General features: G+C 38.5%; 1 protein-coding gene across 1 annotated transcript in view; it reads right to left on the bottom strand.

Annotated features, from left to right (window-relative positions):
• Positions 1-9,073: 9,073 nt before the first annotated feature.
• The window catches only part of gfra4b (GDNF family receptor alpha 4b), a 35,103-nt gene continuing 22,231 nt past the window's right edge, over positions 9,074-21,945 (bottom strand). The window contains exons 2-8 of the mRNA XM_063876626.1: positions 18,154-18,429; positions 17,819-17,899; positions 15,678-16,023; positions 14,811-14,920; positions 13,928-14,062; positions 11,330-11,496; positions 9,074-10,268 (exon numbers count right to left, since the gene is read on the bottom strand). Of these exons, the coding sequence (XP_063732696.1) occupies positions 10,125-10,268; positions 11,330-11,496; positions 13,928-14,062; positions 14,811-14,920; positions 15,678-16,023; positions 17,819-17,899; positions 18,154-18,429 (1,259 nt within the window). The 3' untranslated portion in view covers positions 9,074-10,124. The remainder of the gene's footprint in view (positions 10,269-11,329; positions 11,497-13,927; positions 14,063-14,810; positions 14,921-15,677; positions 16,024-17,818; positions 17,900-18,153; positions 18,430-21,945) is intronic.

Genomic DNA, 21,945 nt, shown 5'->3' with positions numbered 1-21,945 from the left:
GCTCATATCTTTACCCATGCAGAGACTTCTCTTCGGGGCAAATTGCTGCTTGTTGTAGTTTGAACAGCTTTCCTCCTATGATAGTGACTGAGTGAGGGCACGGCTGGTATTAGAGGTGGATTTGAACTGACAACTTCATGCACTCAACCCACCAGGTTGTTGGCTTCAGAATATCTCATTTAGCAGCCGAGCAGAAACCAGACTGAAATGCTCTGAAACATTACTGTCAGCAAGGTCAAGACTTAAATCATGAGGAATGGGTTTGTTGGGCAATTTCGCACTTATGTGCACCTATATGCATAATTGCTATAATCATTTGGCAATATAGTGATTCACGTAATTTACCTTTTTTAATGCTCAACCACACCCTAGACCTGTAATTGATGATTAAAGTTAGATTTTTTTTATCACTACATCGTTCAGCTAATTGAGCCTGTCAGAGTCTTCTACTTGTTTCTTTCATACGGACAATATTGTGCCATGAATTTGAATCCCACATGAATAGAAATAACCATGTGTGAAGAGTTTCATTCAATTATTTCACTTCAAGTTGACTCGTTTTTTTTACACATTTTCTACATTGCAGTTTAAAAGAGAGAACATTTTATTTACTAAACATATAATTAGGAAGTATTTTGAAGCAATCTTTCACTGCTTGACATGTTATTTATAACAGGGCTAGCTGTATAACAAAGTGGTTGGATACCATTTCACAGTTCTGAAAGTTTAAAATGAATCTGAATCAGTTAAGAACAATGTTGGCACAGTGGTGAAAAGGTTAGTCCGAAGCTTTGTTTACCATCTGCTAAAAAACAAATCAACCAAACTAAGGTTATTATTTTGCTCTTAGACAATCAGCAATTGTTTGCATGAAAAACAGTGATTATCTCTTTAAAAAGTATTTGTTTCCCTTTCTCTTTTTGTCTGCTGAAAAATTGACTGATTTGTGACTCAAACCCTAATTATGACCCAAACAGTGAGTACTGTTTCACCCAAACACAATGAAACATGTTTTATGATCATAAATATTGTTTGGTGGAACTCGACTGTATGAGTTTCCTATTTTGTAAACTAAATGTCTGTACTTTAGATCACCAGCTGCACACGTGCTCCCTGCAGACCGCTGTGGGGGAAGGCACGGGTGAGAAGGGTGTGACAATCAGGGAAGGACACATCGTGACCGATAAGACCCAATCTCGAGGGGAGTGATGCCGTCCGCATTATCGTTTTCATACATCTCCATTTCAGGGGGTTTCAATACAATGCAGTGGCGATGTTGGGCATTGGTCTTAAAACTGAAATGTATTTGTGTGGCTTTAATGTTAAATGTAAGTCTCAAAATCTTATAAATGTACAGTATATTGCATACGCTCTAAAATATATATATATCTGGTTTTAAATATGCAGAATAAGATGGTACATTAAATCTTTACACATATTTTAAAATATCACTTATTACACAATTAGCCCCCTAAGTGAAACGGCTGTCCTGTAGAGATTAAAGGGCGACAGTGCCTTCATGGTGGTGGGACATGATTTAAGCCAAGGGATGATTGGGGATGGCATTTTTGAAATGTCAAAAGGGGTGAGAAGTGCAGAGCTGCCAGCCGGCTTATCTGTGGTAAGTCCCTGTACTGTGGTATCACACTTTCAGGGGTATGGATTGCCTTTCATCTGCTTGGGGGTAGTGGGCTACTTCTCACTGCTGCTTTTGGGGAAACAATGGAGAATTGTTAGAGAGAAGCCATGCCTTTGTTTGAGCTGTAACTGCACATCCAGATAAAAGTAGCACTAGTGTATATTTTATTCATTGTGTGGCAGAATATTTTGTGTCCACAGTACAGGTTTACACCCTGCAGCCTATGTTGTTATATTCCATCCAAAATATTATTGACAACCTGCTGTACCCCCCCTTGTTGGTTTCAGGCTATTGTCAAGAAGTGCAAATTCTTTAATGTTAACATCCTTGAATGCAAGAACTGACTTTTGAAGGATAACACAATCTTACATTGTCAATGATGCAAAACATATGTCCACTCTCAATGGGTTTTCAAAGACGGGATGAAACCAGAAAATGATCACTCAACATTTTCGTGTTTTGCCGCTCACTGTTTGGTTTTACAGACTTAAATGTTAATGCTTTGGTTTAGTCTCACCTTCACCAACCTTGCTTGCAGTAGCAGTTAACAGCTGTTTCACGCAAAAGAAAACCTCCAATGTTATCCTTTGTATGTTAACTGCCCAGCACCAAACGATAAAAAAAGCTGATATGTAGCTAAAACAAATGCACTCAATCATTATACAAAGAGCTGTTTTTTTATTTCCTGCCTATATTTGCCAAACATTCCTTGGGATTCTGATAATATTTCCCCATTTCTCTACTTTTAGACAGTACATTAGCTATGCGTGCAACTGTATACAAACTGTCAACCAGCTTACAATGACATACTTCCATTAATTGTGGCAGACATTGTGAAAGTGTCTCTGGGGGAGGGGCATTTGCTCCAGAAATGGCCTCCACAGGAAGAACACAAGTACCCAGCAAAAAAGTGAGCTCCCACGAGGCCTCGGTTGGAGTCCATAGGGGCTAAAAGGGTGTTTAGGATTGGTGAATAATGGGCAGACATCACTGTCCAGCTGCTCCCGCTCTGACACTGTCCTGCTCAGGGACACCACGGGCATCTTCTACAGTGCAGCTGCTGGCAACTGTAACAATAATTCATTCCCTGTGAGATTTCAGGCTTTATGCTCACATTTATATGTACACCTGTACACTTGAAACTCGTATATATCACTGTGGAAACGCTGAGCCTTTTTCTGGCGTAAAACAAACCGTTTGATGAGGGGTTAAACAAAACAAAAAACCTTTACAACACAAATGTGTGCATGTGCATTCATGCAAACACACAAAAATACACATGTGTATGCATGGACACACACACAGATTACAGACACAAACAGATGTCTGCAGACATACGCCTACATGCTACACACACATACACACACACACACACACACACACACACACATGAACACACATGAACACATCGGCTTGCATTCGAACACAGATATCAGCAGATAACTTGAACCTACTTGTACATCTGGAGGAGTGTATCTGCAAGAAAATATGCAGCTATGCTGTTTTCATGTCATCGATACTGAAAGGTACACAGTTTACGCCAAATCACATCCAAGGAGTTGATGGCAAATTTGTTTTATGATTATATCAAGTAAGACAGTCTCCAGACAAACTTAAACATTATCCCAAGATAAGTCTAGAGTGGTATTTATTCCTCAAAGATTAAACTAAATATCAGTTTTTAGTAGAAAGGATTATAAATATCACACTGTAGTGTAATGACGACTTTGCATTAGATTATTTTCGCAAAGACGGGCATCATTTTAATTTCACATGCGGTTTTTTCAAAAGTTCTTCTGCATGTTTTTGTTCCTACATTGAATATTGTTATTTATATTGACCTCTTTGGAAGGAGGCTGAAGCTCATTTCTGCTGTCATTGGTAGCATTACCATTACCTCTTATAGCTGAGTGGCTTTGCACTTGTCCTATCAATACTGTACACATTTTATTTTATCCTATTCAACTGTTATGGGTATATCTATATTTCATCTATATTTGGTGTAAATGTTGCTTTATGTTGTTCTTCTAATTGTTTTTTTTGAATAATAATTTAATTATTTGGTCCTTTTCTTACAATGTATCTTCTTTGAATGTGTTTATGCATGGACCATAAACACCAAGGCAAATTCCTCGTATGTTTTAATTTACTTGGCAATAAACCTGTTTCTGATTCTGATTATCTTTGCATATCCTGAAGTAGATATTTTAGTCTTGTTTTGATTTAATAATGTTCTGCATAAAAACTGAAATCGACCTTTAACGCGAGATCAACATGAATTCCTTTTGCTCCAGCAGAACACTTGAACAGTTCAAACCTTCCTGTCGCTCTGCTGTTTAATAATCATCATTACTCATTTCCCTTGTACAGTTTTGACTTACTGCTCGTACGGTATTCTAAGAGGGAACATTGAATATGTTTTGTTTGTTATGCAGTGAGTTTTAATCACGCCGTTCATTGGAAGTGAAATCATGCCGCAGCTACTAACAAGTCATGGTGTTGGAGTGAGAGCACTGAGACAATTAGGTTGACATACATCACAAGCCCTGTCTATATTTGTTGCGGCAATTAGTGAGAGGGATCAATTTGAATGATTCCCTGCAAACACAATTGAAAAAAAAACGCATGGTGAGAAAGTTGTGAACGTTTTTTGATATGTTGCAGGTTAAAATGATCCAGTGGTAAATAGTAAGAGGTTTCAACACCCTTGAGCAACATTTGATCGTTGCTATTGATCGGTGTTGGATTCAGAGCCATCATTGGGTAGAAACTGCGGTGAATGGAGGGGCAAGGACGATACGGGTGAATAAATCCGAGCGATAGTCCCTCACTCATTGAAGTTCTAGAAAATATTAGAAGGCAAGGAAGCAAAGAAACAAACGTGTACAGCATAATATCTGATATTTTGTATGTGTGTCAGGATATTTTCCCTGCCTATAATTCCTAAGCCGGTTTCTCCATCTTGTGACGATAACCCAAATAAGCAGTGAGCCAACTTGGCTTCAAAGCTACATCAGTTGTTTTACCTGATACAAGGTTATGGAGAAACCTACACCCTTAATCATGTCAAGTGTCAAACCTTGGAAAGCTCACCATAAATATTTAAATTCCTACACCTCGCAACATCAGTCCACACTCGCCTCATACCATCTAATACCCTGTGAGTGGTGCAGTTTACTAATATTCCCCCAGTGGATAAAAACATGATGCTTTTTTCAAAGTCAGTATGGTGAATATGTCAGCTTGAGATCTATACAAGAAGGGTTTACTGTAGGGATGAGTATATAGAATACACATTGTGCTAAAATTTATGTAGTTGCCGTCTTCTACAATATTTTTTAAAACCCATTTTCATTAAACATTTAGTATGACTTGAATATAGTGACTTTCAGTCTTGTGTTATAAATGTTTATTTTAGTTTTAAATTGTAACTCTTGAGGTTAATTATTAACTCTGTCATAACCTGTTACTGTATAGTTAACTAAATAGACCATTTTTATATCTGTTTCTTGTGTTTTCTGCTTTCTCTATTGAAAACTTTATTTGATGACACAAAAAGCAGATTAAAGAACTCCTGCTCATATACACGATAACTTCTTGCAGAAGCACGCACATACTTTTAAAAAACTAGTCAACCATAATCACCAGCAATAATCTGTAGTAGGTCTGCAGTAAGGCACCAAATATAACATGTGACAAACACTGTGCATTGTATTAAGCACCAAATTAAACAGAATTTAGCATCTCTCAAACAACAAATCATTACATCAAATTCCTCCTTGATTTCACATGCTTATGAGCTACATGAAGTTGTGTTTGAGTGATGCTTTTTAATCTCCATGCATACGTGACAGATTATAGTAAACTATGTTTGTTTTTTCCAGTACGCTGCAAACTGAAAATGAAAGTGCATCACTCATGGAGTGATGAGTCTGAGATAAATCAGCTGCGCAGATTATATTCTGAGCATTCAGATTCATCACAGCAAGCAGTTTATCACCTACGCTTATAATAAGCACAGTTCTTCTCTGTGCAGTTATTACTTCTCAAGTCACTGCTCCCACTCATTCAGCAGTGCAAACAAAGTGTTATCATCCTAACTTCACACTACTCCTCTTCTCCCCCATTCAGAGTAAGGACTTCTCCAGTCACAACTCTGAGTCCAAAACAACTTTGATACACATGGCTAATTTTTCTCCTTGAGCAAAGCTGGATAACTTTAATATTGCAGTCTTATCCTGACTTTGTTTCTCTCCTTTAGCTGTTACCTTTACAATGACATCAGCTTTCCTAGGCACACACTTCATTTGTAAGTGCTACTTACCATCAAGAGGGATGGACACTGTAGTGTAAATAACTCATTCAGTTAGTAACACTGCTACAAAGTGACTTTAGAGCCTCAAAAATGTTGACTTTTTTAATCTGTTTCCATTATTTTTTAAACAAATACACAAATGCAACCATGGCTTGGTTCCAGATTCTTAATTTTGAGACTTTTCTGCTTTTCCGTTTGATGTTGTTTTGAACTGAATAATGTGGGATATTGAGCTTTTGTTCTGACATAGCATCACAGAGGAATCACAGAACTTGTGATAGACATTTTTACTATCCTGTCACTCTTGTGCTGTTCATAACACAACATATATAATAATATTCAGTTGTTTCTACTTTAGCTGTTTAATTCAAATGTGTGGCAATTGTTTTGTTTCAGAGCATTTGAAAACATACGGAACATGTGTAAAACCAAAACTGCAAGTATATTAGTTTAATATCTAAGAATAATAAACGTACACCCAATGCCAAACAAAGACAAACTACTGTACATCACCAAAGGGAACCCTTAAATAAAGGCCAACAATATCCAACAGGGATACAGTATTTTAGGCATATACAGTTAAGTAAAAGCTGACCAACATTTAGAGCATCTTTCGCTCTTTATTCATAGTAGCCTTGTTAGAAGTTTGGCTCTTGGGATGGTAATGATGGTCTTTCAAACACTTTGGTCCAGATTGAAACAAGTCAACTACTTCTTGGATGTACTGAAGTTTGGTAATGACATGCATGTTCCCCAGAGGATGAATTGTAATTTCTGGAGACACCTAAACGGACACTGATATTCCCATCAACTTCAGCAGTACTTTGTTAAAGTTAAATTAAGGTGAGACACATCAGCATAATAATTATATCATTGCGAGCATGAAAACATGCTAATGTTAGCAGTTAGCTCTACGCACGACTTTGTATGATACAGCCACACAGGTTTTCTAGAATGGTTATACACTCTTAAGCAAACAGACTTTTAATACTCATTAACAATACACCGTAACTGCTTTGACATTTACTCCAGCTTCATGTCAAGCCAACCTGTTTTTGGTGTGGCCTGTTCAACTGTTTTACAATATTTTGGCCAAAAAATTCCAGCACAGGGGGTGGCTCAATATGAGTTACATCAGCTGCTGACTGGGTGTCAGTCACCAGAGCTGTCAAGTACGGACTACTCTACGCCTGGCTGCGGAGAGGATGAGGTTAGGTGCAAAGCTGGCCCCTGGCTAGAGTTGGTGTCATGGCTGGTTTTCTAATGTTGCATTATGTTTTTTCTTCTAACAGCTAATAACAATGTGAGAATATTTTGAGGTATTTTTTTAAGGTTTAAAATAGCAATGTTTCAAAGTATTTTTTTTTCACAAGAAATTAACAGCAAATGTGTGACAAAACAATAAAAATGAAAAGCTCTTTAAAGTAGGCCTTAGTTTATAAAAAAGGTAAGGGGAGGCAGTAAAAAATATTGTGCTTTGAGCTTCTGTTGTTTTAAAAAAATTGGGTTTTGTATTTCAATTGCGTTATTTGCATATTTTCACTGGTTCTTGCTGAATCTTTTCCTCTCCCCATCTGACACACTGTCACGCTCTCTACAGTGCAGTTAGTCTCTGCATCGACAACACTTACAAGATAATTACTTCATCGTGTTTCACCACCAGGGCTTAATTATGTTGCCTGTTGGGACTTAAAGGGATAGTCCAGCGAAAATTGACCACAGGGTCTTTTTCTGCATGAAAACTGATCTAGTATGCCCTCCAGAGAGTTTTTTTTGTTCATCAACCAGTATTGAGTTTGCCCGGAAAAACCGGGAGCAACGCTAATAGCCAAAATGGCTTACAGTGCATTCGATTGGGGCAGTGGGCTGAATGTTTCCAAAACGGCATTTTTTAACCACTAACATAATTCCAATGAAAGGAGTTGCATGTAAGTAACAGGCAACTCCTTTCATTTCCGTGTCAACACTCACTAGATATGAATTTCCATGGAATCATATGTTCCAAAACATTCCTCCCTGAACTGAACTCCGGTGCATTCGGTAATCGACTTGTGCGGACTTTCCTAGGAGAGGAGCTCGAATGGGGGGCAGTTGGTGAGTCTTGTAAAACAGTTCTTTTTAATAAACTTCGGGTTTGGAAACTACATTGTTGGTGCTCCGTTTTATGTGTAGGGACCCTAGTCGTGCTACTGCAGAGGTTTGGTGCTATTTCAAGCAATGTTACTGGTTAAAAAATGTAGTTTTGGAAGTGTTCTGCGCACTGCCCCGATCGAATGCACTGTAAGCCATTTTGGCTATTAGCGTTGCTCCCGGTTTTTCGGGGCAAACTCAATACTGGTTGATGAACGAAAAGAACTCTCTGGAAGGCTTACTTGATCAGTTTTCATGCAGAAAAAGACCCTTGGGTCAATTTCCGTCGGACTATCCCTTTAAGTAATGTTAATTGTCTGTATTCAGCAAACTAAAGGCAAAATGTAAACAATAAACCAGTGGAAGGTTAAGTGGGATTGCCAGCAGAAATCAGCCACTAAAGTCATCCTTGTCCTTTCGAGTATATAAACAGAAACAGGTAATCAGACAGCTTTTTATTGCACATTGTGCTTCTTTTTGCCATTGATTTGAGTATTTATTTTAGTCATTGCTGCCTGTTGTCTGTGGTATAGATTAAAGCAGTGCTAAAGGTTGTCAGATGAGGTTATACATGAACACTTGTAAATTAGTATGTGGAAATACCTTAAGGGTTGACGTGGATTTTTTATTGGCCTTTAACAACTTCATTTGAAGTCTAGAAAACCAAGATATACGTTTAGTAGCTCTGGGAAGTGAAGCTGCTGATAAGGTTTTTATTCAGATTGGATTTTAGAGAAGACTATCGATCTCACATGGCTGGATAATGCTTTAAGTTTTATTCTCATTTCAAATAATGCGCCCTAGAGTGCTGTGAAAGTCATGTGAGTGATAGTTTAGGTGACCAATGTCTTCCAGTTATGTTGGTTGTGTATCCCGAGACAACTTACTTCAAAAGCCTCAAAAAAAGCATTTGTCATTAGAAAAAAAGAGAAATTATGCTCATTTGTAAACATAATTATCTGAGAACTTTTTATTTGCAGCACCTCTGCTCCTGTTCAGAATTCACTGTCACGTTCCCTGAACAGAAAATACTGAATCATTCATCACTGTCTTTTCTCACAAAGTCTCCGTACTGGAGTTGGCAATGCTCAGTAAGTCCAACAATTTACTTTTCTCTCTAGCACAAACACTCATAGCCCCGTAGAGCAATGTTCACAGACACAATGAGAAATCAAAAGGTATTACGCTCACAAACACATAGTATAGCAGCTACATGTAAAGACTTACTTCATCAAGTCCAAGAGCTTGTTTTTGTCGATAGAGACCAAGGACTGTTAGCGACTGTAACTTTAGCAGATAAAGTGTTGTGAGATAGTTTGACCATTGGGCAGCAGTCTTGATTGAGGACGATTATTATGCCAAGTCTTGTGTACTCGAGTTGTTTTTTTCTAGATAGTGCTGCTGTACATGTAAGAATCATGGCATTTGTTCGTGATGTCTGTGACAAATGTAGTTCTTTTGTCTCTCTGTCTCCCCACTATTGCAGTATTGATCAGAAATAATGGTTCTTTTCTGTCCATTGAGGAGAGTGGTATATATTCCAGCAGCTTTCCAATCACTTTGTGTGCTGAGAACCGAGCAGACTCAAAGCTCACTGGTTTACTCCAACCATTTCCCCTTACAATATTTCAAATAAGAGCTTCTGTTGATAACACAAATCTTCACAGGTAATTATATACTTCATATCTTTGTATCATACATATCTGCAGTATATTTTCATAATAACTCATAATAGGTTATCATAATAGGTTAGCTGAGTGTTGCGTAAGTCCACAAAAGTGACAATTCATTTCAGCTTGATTTGATCGCGACGGCAATGTACAAATGTACAGACTGGCTTCAGTCTGCAGAGGTCTCCCACAGTCTGAGAGCACACTGGCAGGTGCAACTGGACCACTCGGACACAAAAATAGAAAAACAGAATTGCTGTACAAATTCAGAGGGAGGAGTAACGCTGTACGGTCCATTTTCCTCTGAGCCGCTCTGGTCCTCCCATCTGCTTGATACAAGGAGGGTCCTCAGCACGCTCCCCTGCAGCCTTTAGTGTTCATTGTTGAGCAGATGAAAGAGCAACAACAGAAGGCAGAGGGCAGCTTGAAGCATTAAGCTGGGAGGTGAAGCAGAGATTGGGAGGCTGTTGGATGGCAGGGTGGACTGACCCACTAGTAGCTCATTTCCCAAGGCCTGGAAGAGACACAGAGATCAGTTTATATGGCCAATCTTTTTCTACACGGTCCAATCCTGATGATCTGCTTATATTAGAGTGTGTTATAAACAGCCCTTTGAGTTCTCATCATTAATCATCGTGTAAAAGCAGATGGGTGATAATTTGTGTTTAGCTTTGAAGGTCAGGATTAAATAGTCATAAATTCCTACCGTGTCTTGGCAAGCAGCTTTCTACACATTGGACCTTGAAGAATCATTGCTTTTTGTTTGTGCAGCTTGCATTATGTACATAGGCGATATTTAGAGGGCCATGGAGAAACCTCAAACTGCTTCACTGAATATTTATGTAGGTAATTTTTATGAGTAGAAGTGAACCTAGGAACTATTCATCGTCACTTGGCAAAGAAGGCAAGCTCTCTGTTTTTACTTCCAAGTCTGTTTAAAAATGGTGTGTGGATGTGCTGTAGCGGTAGGAGGGTCTCAATTAAATAGCATTTTAAATATGTTTATTTCACTGCTATGCAAGTATGAGACAACAGAGTCTTGTTTAGGGGTAAGCTTGTCTTTGAGCATTGTACTGCCTGTAAACTGCGCTGACGATTGACAGTTTCATTTGTTTACTTGTTGTAGTAATGATAAAACAAAAATGCTGAAATAGGCACCATGGCCTTCCACTATTGGTACCCTATGGATTGGTCTTACATTTCTTGAGGATGCCGATCAGGAATAAATTATATTTTCGTATTGCTGTTAAAAATGTTTCCAATTACATATAAATGAGCAGATGCTAGTTAATAAACTACAATAGAGGAAATGATAATGCATTGTTCAGTATTTCAAACACATCCAGCCTGTTTTTATCACTCAAGTTGCCTAAGTTGATCTGTTATTCTACCGATATTGTTGCCAACTCTGATTTTGCATCAAACTTAAGTCATGAGTAGTATAATGGTTTTCTCTCGTAATTGATTGTTAAGGTACTATCATCCCACTACTATCAACTATCGATAAACAAAATGGCTTAACATTTGCTTCCCTCGTCCTTCTATAAGCATATATTGATTATAAACATTGCACACCTGTGTTGGTATTATTGTATCCAGAATGTTCCTCATAGTTTCAATGGTTTCTGGCGGAGAAGCGGTGCTCCTGGTTTCTCTGCTGCTGTAACCAGGGCTCGGTGCACTGGACTGGCTGACAGTTGGCTGCTCATCTGATTCACTTCCAAACGTAATAAGGGCATTTTCTGAAATATTAGATATGGAAATCAAAAGACAAACTGTTGTTATTTTTCAGCAATGTTTTTCCATATGTTTTCGAGTTCAACTCATGTCTTATGCCTATCACATTGGAGGCCTCTGGTTCTGAATCGTTCATTTTTCATGATTTGCTCGACCGGACCTAGTTTGGTCAGCAGAGGCGAAAGAGAGAGAGAGAGCGAGAAAAAAAAGGAAACAGAAAATACTCAGTATTCTCTTCAAGTATCCAAACTGCACCTGCCTCTCCACATCGACCCCATTAACTCGTAGAGCGTTTGCACTGGCCAAACAACTCTGAGACTCTCTCTGTTTCCTTTCTAGGCTTGGGGCCCGAGGAAAGACTGGCCAAAGATTCACCTCGCCGCACACACCAAGCAAAGATACTCGTACAGGTTCAGTGATAGATATATATCCTGCTGAGGTCAATAATAAGGACCGTTAATTATTCATACTCCAGAGCAGAGGTCATAGGAGAAATGGAAAGAATAGTATTAGCATTAGGTAACATGGCAGAAGAACAGGAGACACTATTAATTACAAGACACCAATGTAGGCGTTCTTCATTAATGCTGATGAAGTACCATATTATAAAATGATCTCATAAGCTGAGCTTTAATCAAAAAATAATTGAATTGTCCTATCATTTCTTTACAACTGCTATTTCTAATGTCCATACACTGTAATCAACAACTTTATTTTGTTGTCCATATTAACTCACATATAGTGGTGTATATAGCTTTCACCATCATTCAGGTCTTTAGTGGCTGTCACAGCTGAATATTTATGATGGATTGTCAAGCATCACATTGAACCCTCAAATGCAAAACCTTAAGGTCTTTAAATAAGAGACTGATAAAAGTTAAAATCCCAATTAATGCACTCATTGTTTTTAATTATAGCCTCAATTGCGTGCTGTATTTGCCTTTTGGTTAGTTGGTCTGTCCGCTCAGTAGACTGATCTGAAAAACAACTGGTTGCCATGTTGTAGACACATGGCCATGTATTCAACCACCAGTTCTAACATTAAGCCTTACCTTTTTTGGAGACCCACCCTGAGTTTGACATGTGTATTTTTGAGTCAAATGTCTCAACAACTGTTGGATGGATTGCCATGAAATTTAGTTCAGACATTAATGTTTCCCCAATAGTTTTTCCTTCTGACATTTCATCCAGTGCCATTACCAAGTCATATGTGTAATTTACTTTTGTTGTTGTCAGAATATTTGAAAATCCAATGTCATACCCATTCGTCTCTATATAGTTTTACACTATTTTCAGTGCTAATGAGCAAAAGGTATGATCACACACCAAACTGTACATACATATGGTGTTAACATTGTCTCCTTGAGCATTGTTTGTCAGCGACCACTAACAGTACACATGTATAAAACATACATTTATTAACAAGCAATATTATATTAATAAGTAGTCCCAGCAACACGTCACTAAATACTTGGTATGAGTGTTTGGTCCAAACACAGGAAAATTAGGGTCGTAAACAATCTTTTCTGCTTAAAGTTTTCATGAGTTAGTGCTCGATTTTTTTCTCCATCATTTGTTAAAGGAAAGAAAGTACATTATGTGTTTGGAGGAGTTTCAGTAAATATACGATTATGTAACACTCACAGGGCCAGCTTACTTATTATTCACTAAGAAGTGACTGTCTGAACACCCAGGTGGAATTACCAAGGAAACGGCATGAAGTGGATGATTAATAACAAGAGACGATGGAGTAAGTGGGGAAGAATCACACAAAGAGAGAGAGAAAGGGAGAGATTTTAAATATACGAAAAGAACATGATATCTGATTTAAATAAATCTCACTCTGCTGCTGTTTGAGCATGCTGGGAAACATCTGTCTCACTGAATCCCAACGGCTCTGTCCTGTCACTTTGATCCATCCAAAACTTATTTACTTGAAGTCTGTTTAAATGCCTCCTGTTGCAGGTTATCAGTGCAAATGATTCTGTTAGGGAATGCAGTTTTTGTGTTTCATATCATAATGCAATTACTCTGTCTGTACCTGCAGTGAAGGGAATCAATATGAAGCCATACAAGCACCTTAGGTGGTTTTGAAACGTATTGTTTCTGCTCGACAGTGATCAGCATGGAACTTGTATTATGCGGGTATTGAAAACGTATAACTGCAATGATATTTTTACCTTATGTAAATCTGTACTGTCCTGTTTTTCAGTCTCACTCTGTTGTTGCTTTAACTCCTGAATTTCCCCACTGGGATAAATAAAGGTCTTATCATATGTTAATAATTAATCATCAAATCAATCAATATTTACTTTTTCAATTTTGGAGAGAAGTCTGATTCATTACATGAAAAAACAACAGAAAAAACAAATAACCATATTGTAAAAATGGTGGTACATTTGAGTATACATTGTAGAAATGGTCAGAGACACTCACGAAGACAGATGTTGTTGGTGAAGGATCCCAGGAAGTTATCACAATCTTCCTTCCGGCTCCAGCTGGCTGAGCAGGAGCACCATGGAGCCACGCTGGAAGTTGAGTTGTCGACATAGTTGGGAGTTATTGTGCTTCCTGCAGAGAAAACGCACCGAATATCAATCAATCAATATTAAATATTCATCCTCCCTTTCAGTTGTTACACTGCATGCTTTATTATCTGTAGTAATGGACACTGCATTTCCTTTATGCTGACCTGATCCACGGTGATGATAACAATGTAGTAGTGTTTGGTTAGACTGGCCGTACCCTGACTTGTATGATGTAATCGAGAGAGACAAATCTACTCTTTTTTTTCAGGTCATAAAAGTCTCGGGCATTGACATTGTTTTTCTGGCTTTTTTCCTTCAACATAGTGCTACAATAAATACGTGACAGGAATATCAATGCAATGTGTGTGTCTGTGCTGAGGGGCTACATTTGAGGATCTTGAAATGCATTAAGTTATCTCCTCTCTTAAGTGGGTGCTCCCTTTTTAGTTTACGGGCTGTTTTAAAAACAATTAAAACACACTGTGTAAAGAAAGAGCCTCTGTTTGTCCCACTAATATGAATGCTTCTGCATCTTACACTGTGTTGAACCAGTGTCTTCTGGATTTAAATTAGAAGTTTCATTCTCTCACTCACTCCTTACCTGTTCAGTATATTAAATATGTATTCTTTTTACGCATTTCTGCCTCTTACTGAACCAGATTAGCTTTCCTTCTTTAACCCAGCATATGGCATACATCTTCCTTCACCTCTTTTTCCTTTTCCAGCTGTTCATTTAAATTCATCTTCCCTTTTCTTTCTGTGTTTTCCTCACCTCTCAAGTGTGCACCTACCTATGAGCCCTGTGTAGGCGAGAAGACAGGCTCCGTAGTTCCCTTGCTTGCAGCCATTGGCAGATGTTTCGGAGGGTTCGCAATCGTACTGAAACTGTGCCAGGCGAGACCTAGAGAAGCAACGCAGCAAGTATTGGTCAGCAAGATCATAATAGTTCTCTATATGATTTTATGTAAAAACTTTGCTGGTTCTTTTAAAAATATTTGTTTTACTATAACTTTTATTTAATTACTTTCACCCCTTTGACATAAAGAAATATTGTTGGACGTGCTGAACTGAAAGCATTGGACTGTAATGTGTAAAGTGATAGAAAGTGTAATATATTTCATCCCCCAGACCTGGGATCATTAGCAAAGCCCTCTGAGTGTAATGGGGCTGTGAAAAATAATGGCCATGACCAGAGATAGCAATGAGCGATAACTCAGATCCATCTGGCTCTTTATCTGTGCTAAATATTTAATGTGTTATTCCAACAGGCTCTCTGGGGTGTTCTAACCAATGGAGGTAGAAAGCTTTAGGGTAAAACAGCAGGCCATTTTGTTGATTGAATGGCTGTTTATTTGGTTTCAAAGAGACATAATACTGAACAGCACTGGCCAAAATATGTGGTGTGAGAATATTTGAAATCTATATCCAAGGAGTACTTGAATAGACCTCGAATGATAAACATTGGATTTGTTGATTTTGGATACTCTGGGAAAGTATTTGTTCATTAAAGCAAAACAAAACTGGGGAATTTGATCATATTACGGCAGTATGTTTTCGTATCCATAAGAGACCAGGTGAGAAATTACTTTAATACCTGTTATAGACCTGAGAGAAAGACATAAAATGAATGGGAGTCTATTATCCATTTATCTCCTTACCTGCACACATAGTCAGCATTGCAGATCCTCATCTGTGTAATGCAGTTGGGTTTTTCTGCGCTTTCATAAGAACAACTGGGAACTATAGTCTGCCTCCGACGCTCTGCACATGCTGTGTCCGTACAGGGGCAGAAGAGCAGTTCGTGTGTGTAGTCGGCAGGGACTCGGTCGAAGAACCGGCGCAGAGCCTTATTGCATTTAGGCCGGTTGCACAAGCCCGACTTGGCAGTGGGTTTGATACAAGCGGACACATATTCTGTGCGGAGCTTCTGGCACAAGTCGTCCACATTGCAAGCCTTGGCTGCGTCCAGGCAGCGATTCACCGTTGTCATGCCAACATCTGAGTCTATGGATAGAAGTAAGGTCAAAGAAAAGCGTAGATATCAGTGGAAATATAATACCAACTGAGCAAAAAGGTTTTGTGGGTATATAAACAACGTGTGAGACCTTCAGTTTGCACTGATTTTATTTATTCAACATGCTGAGATGTAATCTTTCAAAAGTTGAGATGGATCGTTCAGAATTTAAGATCCGCTGCGAGGTGGAAATGTCCGTGAATAAGCAATGTGGCTCATTTCCCGAGGACCAGAATAACAAAACAAGTGTTAGGGGAGGAGTATGGAATCTCATTCTTATGTTATGAAAAGAGAACAGTTTCTTGAATTACATTGAATATAATGACACAAGTATAATCCAGCTTGCTTCTTTGCATAATGTTAGCGCCTCTGCAGGAACCAGGTTTATGCCTCTCCATCATCCTGATTAAAATGATAATAAAAGCAGGCATCGTGCACTAGAACACTACGCCTACATGCCATATTTTAAGTATTGTTTGCATTAAGGAATTCAGCTATGTTGCAAATTTATCTCTGCTCTCCTCTTCTCTGTTCTGTCCTGGTTCGAAGCCTTGTGTTTTCTTTCCCCACTTTTTCCTTTTCTTTCCACTATTACTTTCAAATAGAGACATAAAAGGAAACAAATGTCTCTAAATAATAAACTGACCTAAATAAAATTCAGGAAAATGCCCCAAACTGTTGATATCTGAGTATCGTAACAGTCCCATCTGAGATCAAGTGTAACTGGAGTAATGCTAGCGTTATGTGATCTGTAAGAAACATCAACCCCGCTTCCTGTCCTTTATTGCATCAGTGAATAAAACACGCCTGTATTTGTGAGGGGTCATGTTTGGTGTGAGGGTGAACCCTGCTCCTCATGACAACTTCTCAATGGACCTTTTGTATACCTCCAGCCTGGGAAATGAGCAACAAGCTGACCTCATTGAGCCATTTGAGTTTCAGAGATGAGTCATCAGTTTTTCTGCAGTGTGTTTTAGTTTTGTTGTCGGATTTATAGTTTTATAAATAAATACACCCCTTTTTTGGTAGTAAATATGATGACAAAAATGTACTTTCTTTTGGCGGATGGTAGCTTTTGGCAGAACAGTTCTCTGGACATTGTTTGTGTTCGACTATGACTAGTGGAACTCTACTGTGTTACTGTAGAAAGTCAACAGGACCAGATTGGCCTGCATTGCAACAGATTACATAATATTAGCATTTACAAATGTTTACTCTCATTTTTACCTTCAACCAATGTGTTACTACTTCTACCTTCTACTTAAATCCGTAGCCTTTAGTAAACCTTTCAGATGATGAACATGTAAATGAGGCATATCTACTCCTGGCATATCTGTAGTTGATTCTGTTGTTATTTAACAGTTGGTTCAACCTTTTTTTATTCACAGAATGAACCTGCTTTTCAAAGTTTTGACTTGTTTTATTACATTTTAAGATTTGCATCGCTAAATTAGATTCTTGGCTAATTTATTATCAAAGGTAGGTTGTATAAAATTGACTTCACAAGGGTAACATTGACAGCCATCGTATGTGTTATTTCACCTCATTCTGGAAAATGAATCCAAAAACAACAAGACAACAACATCGTTCTGGATGCTGGAGTTGTATGATGAATAGCAATTCTGTTGTTACTGTGTCTTAAGAACAGAAGTGACCTCTAATTGTCCTGGGCATGCTTTCAGGGGTAAATTCAGCCGAGTCATGTATTTGTGCAAGAACAATACATCTTCAAAGGTTAAAATTGTATAAAATAAGGTGAAACTTAATGAAGGTCAGTGAACTTGCCAGCTGTAATGGAGGCCAAGCGGACGTAGTTGTAATCTCTGTGCACGGTCTCATAGGGATAACTCTCCACCAGGTTGAGCCCTATAAGAAAATAGAAACAGGTAGAAAAATGTGCATGAATCTTGTCAATTCATTTGGTTGTATATAAAATTATAATTATCACATGTTATCATTCAGCCACTCCAATCGACTAAATTAACATTTATACAGAGTCTAATATTAAGTCTTCTGTACAGTTTGAAATGACCTTTGGTTCTCCAGCTACCAAATGAGAGCCAAACAAAGCTCAGATTTGTACACGTTTAAAGGACCACTGCTTTCCTCTAAACACTGACCATGTATGATGGACTGATGAAGGCTCCAGTAGATGCTGAGGCAGTTCTTCTCTTTCTTCATGCCCCGTTTGCACTGGCAGCCATGTAAGGGGCTGGACAGCAGAGCCGACACTGCATTGGCACACTGGCTCCTGGCACCGGGGCCCAATTTCACGCTGCCATTGCCCGCCACACACTGGCGCAAAGTCCGCAGACGTGGACTACAAGCCTCATCACTCGAGCATGAGTCTCCAGCCACCAAGCAGTCTTTGCCGGCCAGTATAGCATCTAACAAAGCTGTGAGAGAGAAAATCAGAGCACAACAAAGAGTAGAGAGATTAGGGGGGAAATCCCAATGGTATGTAAAGGCATTTTGAGAGTTAAATGTTATAAAGCACAGGTTGGATTATTTTCAGTGACATTTTAATGAAGGTTTTTTATGCATCTCATTGCTCTTGTGACATCGGACATTAATGATCCGCAGAGAATGAATCCTCATGACTTTGGTGATCCCCTGACTTTTTATCTAGTGCCACCATGAAGTTGACATTTGTGTTTTTTCATCAGGTCAAAGTTTAAATGTCTCATATACAGCTCTACAGCTCTAATGCCATGCAGAACTGACTACATTTCTGTCAGCCTCAGCTGGGCTTTGTGGTGAATGCTTATGAGAAAAATGTGCATGCTAAACTAAGACAGCGATGAGTCGTAAATTGCTGAATTTATATTTAACCATTCAGACACAGTACAAAATTGCATGGTAAGGAACTACTATGCAATGTGCTGGCTTGACCATTGGGAGCAATTAAGTGTTTAATGTCTTATCAAGGAAACTTGTAGTGTGGACAGTAAGAGCTGGTAATAAAACCACCATCCCGTTTGATTAGTAGATTAAGACTGGGCAATATGTAAACATTTTCCAACCAGCCAGTGTCAGCCAACAATTGGTAACGCCCTATATTTCTGAATTTGTATGTCAAAAAATTGCCCCAAAAAACAGGCTTTGCATCCAAAGACCGACCATAGTATAAAGCAGACAGCTCTTTCTCTCTGGTACTTCTTACACATTTAGCATGTCTATCAAAATTTTAGATTTTCTTTATTAAAGCATTAAAACTATGAAAACATGTGCTTTAAATCTCTGTCTCTTTTCACCTTACCTCTATTGAGGTGATTATAACTTTGGCGGAATTCATTACCATGAATAACATGTTTTGTGGCTATCCATTGTCTCATAACTTAGCCAGAAGGCTGAATTACCTTGTCCTTGCTTTGGCACATTCTATTTTTCTGAATGAGTCAAGTCTATTCAGCGAGCCAGATAACTTGAATAACAGGTGTGTGTCATACAGGAAATACAGACATCATTAATGAGTGAGAGAATCAAAGGTATTTATCCGTTGCTGTGGTGAAGAGCCCATGTATGACATGTCTGTTTAATGAACGCTATCTCTATATTTTATCAAAATAACAACTGGTGAGGTGGGAGCTGGGAGCTGGCTAACCTCGAGTGGCAGGTAATTAATGTGGTAATGTGCACCTGCACTACTTACTTGTAGGTGAAGCGCAAATGGAAAATGGAAATCCATTCTGACTGAATTAGATTGTGTTCTGGCTCTTTGTTCTTATGCTGCAAACAGTTGACACTTGGAGGCTAATTAATAAACAATTCATTCAAAGTAATAAAATGCTCAGCCTTCTGTGTATCTAGTGTTTGAATCTAAATGTGATTGCTTTCTTGATGATATTCAATTACATTGTTTGTTTGTGTGCACAAAGCACTTCAAACTAAAAGAGTGCATCAAGAGTTAGAGCTGTGGTCTGGCTTGGGCAATAAGCACTTAGTTAAGTAAAGATGATGGTTTTTGTTAAATGTTGAAAAGCATCTCCTCATTTTAGCCACTGATGACTTTTTCTGTAATAAACCTGACCATCATCCAGTACTCTAGAGGATTCATGGTAGACCAATACTCCTCATTAGGTGTTTTTTTACGCCTTGTGTGTTTGTATTGTTTTTCCCCCCCAGTTTATTCCAAAAATATATTAAACAAGCGCAATTTGCCAAGACAATCCTACAACTCGAACTTTTTAAATTCATACCACCTTTGTTTTCTCTGGTAATGTCTTTTACCCCATCTGCTTATATAAAAAAATATTCAATTTCATGCTGCTTTCATCTGCTCTCATAGGTATTTTACAGGATTTTGTTGGCCAAATTGTCTCAGCTACTGTTTTGATCTCCAATAAACACAAAACACCCCCCCCCCCTCCCACACACACACACACACACACACACACACACACACACACACACACACACACACACACACAGCATGAATGTAATGAACCGACATACAAAAAAGAATCTAAAATGTTCAATCATCTGCATATGTCTCTTTAAAGCCGGATCGTGACTTAAACCCCATCGGGGAATTCAGTCTCACTCACATCAGGAGTTTTTGAGGTCCTCATCGTATATTCAGCACGTGTAACTTATGTGCATCCAATTCAAACGTTTGGATGATTATGTGGGGAAAAAAAATGTACCAACGCCAAACTCCGACCAAGGCCAGATGGTCAGTTGCAAATTCAAGGCAGAGTTCCCAGGCCCTTCCTGCTATGTGTGGCAGTTCGTGCTGCCTGGGCAGAAGCTGGAATAGACACCATACATCATGAATGCAAATGAGGTGCTTGATTTGACATTTCCAATAAGCCTGTCTCAATGTACCAGTGGGTTTAGCCAATTAACCATGTCAGTAATCAATGTGGTCTGAGGCTCAGTTAAGTCCTCAGTTTCCCTGCCACATAAATCACAGGCAGATTAGCTGATCAGTTACCCTCGCGCACCGACTTAATGGTCCACTTCAGGGGAGATAAAATGGAAAATGAAACTTAATGAAGTCATCTGGGTTGTTACCTAACTCCTATATGCCTACAAAGCAATGAGGCTGGGAAATGGTTATGAGTTGGTGCATTTAATGAATATCACCTTTGTTTCAGTTTTCCTTAAAATTGTAAGCGAGGCTCCAGCGTCGATGGCTGTCTAACACGGGGGTTCGGGAGGGAAACACAAGCCGTGTTGTGTGTGTTGAAAAATGATTGCACTAACTTTTCTTACTCGTACCTTTTTCAATTTCAGACTAGAATTGACTTTGACAACCAGTCAACGTTGTCATTCATGTCTGTCCAAACAAAATGTCCTCGCTTTGGGATTTTTTCCTCTTAAACCTTTGTGTTGAATTGTCCTAAACAGCACAAATTCTTGAGACATTGCCATTTTTGTTACAGTGACCTTGACCTTGCATCAGACTTTTTTTCCCCCTTCATATTACTTGGAACACTACTATTCATCGGTTAATTAGTTTTTTTTATCACTAATTACATTACTCTAATTCAGGTGTATTCTTGTGAAATATTACCTTGAGCCAACATACATTTTGTTGAAGTAGAAGGACGTTTAGGCCGGTAAATGTGCCTCAGCATTTAATTCCCACATCAAAACCAATTAAATGTAAAGGGTTAGAAGTTAATAATAAACCAAGTTAATCTTACATTTGGTCTTATTCTTTATTACATTCCTATTGGTCGCAATCAATTAGTGTTATATTGTAGTACACTTGGACACCATTGGAATAACAGTCAAGCTCCTTATATTGTGAAAGTAAATGAGGTTATTATGTGTCCTATTGTTGGTCTTACAAGTCACAGCTTTTTATAGCATAAATTAATATCGTTTTTACCACTGAATGAATCATCTTATTTTAGAGATCTAGCCTGTGTTTTTCAGTTATAAATAGTTACTGTCTGATATTC

This window comes from Eleginops maclovinus, chromosome 23 (genome assembly GCF_036324505.1).
Source record: "Eleginops maclovinus isolate JMC-PN-2008 ecotype Puerto Natales chromosome 23, JC_Emac_rtc_rv5, whole genome shotgun sequence".
Classification (NCBI taxonomy): Eukaryota; Metazoa; Chordata; class Actinopteri; order Perciformes; family Eleginopidae; genus Eleginops; species Eleginops maclovinus.
The sequence above is the reverse complement of the archived record's forward strand: the minus strand, read 5'-3'. Positions and strand labels throughout refer to the sequence as shown.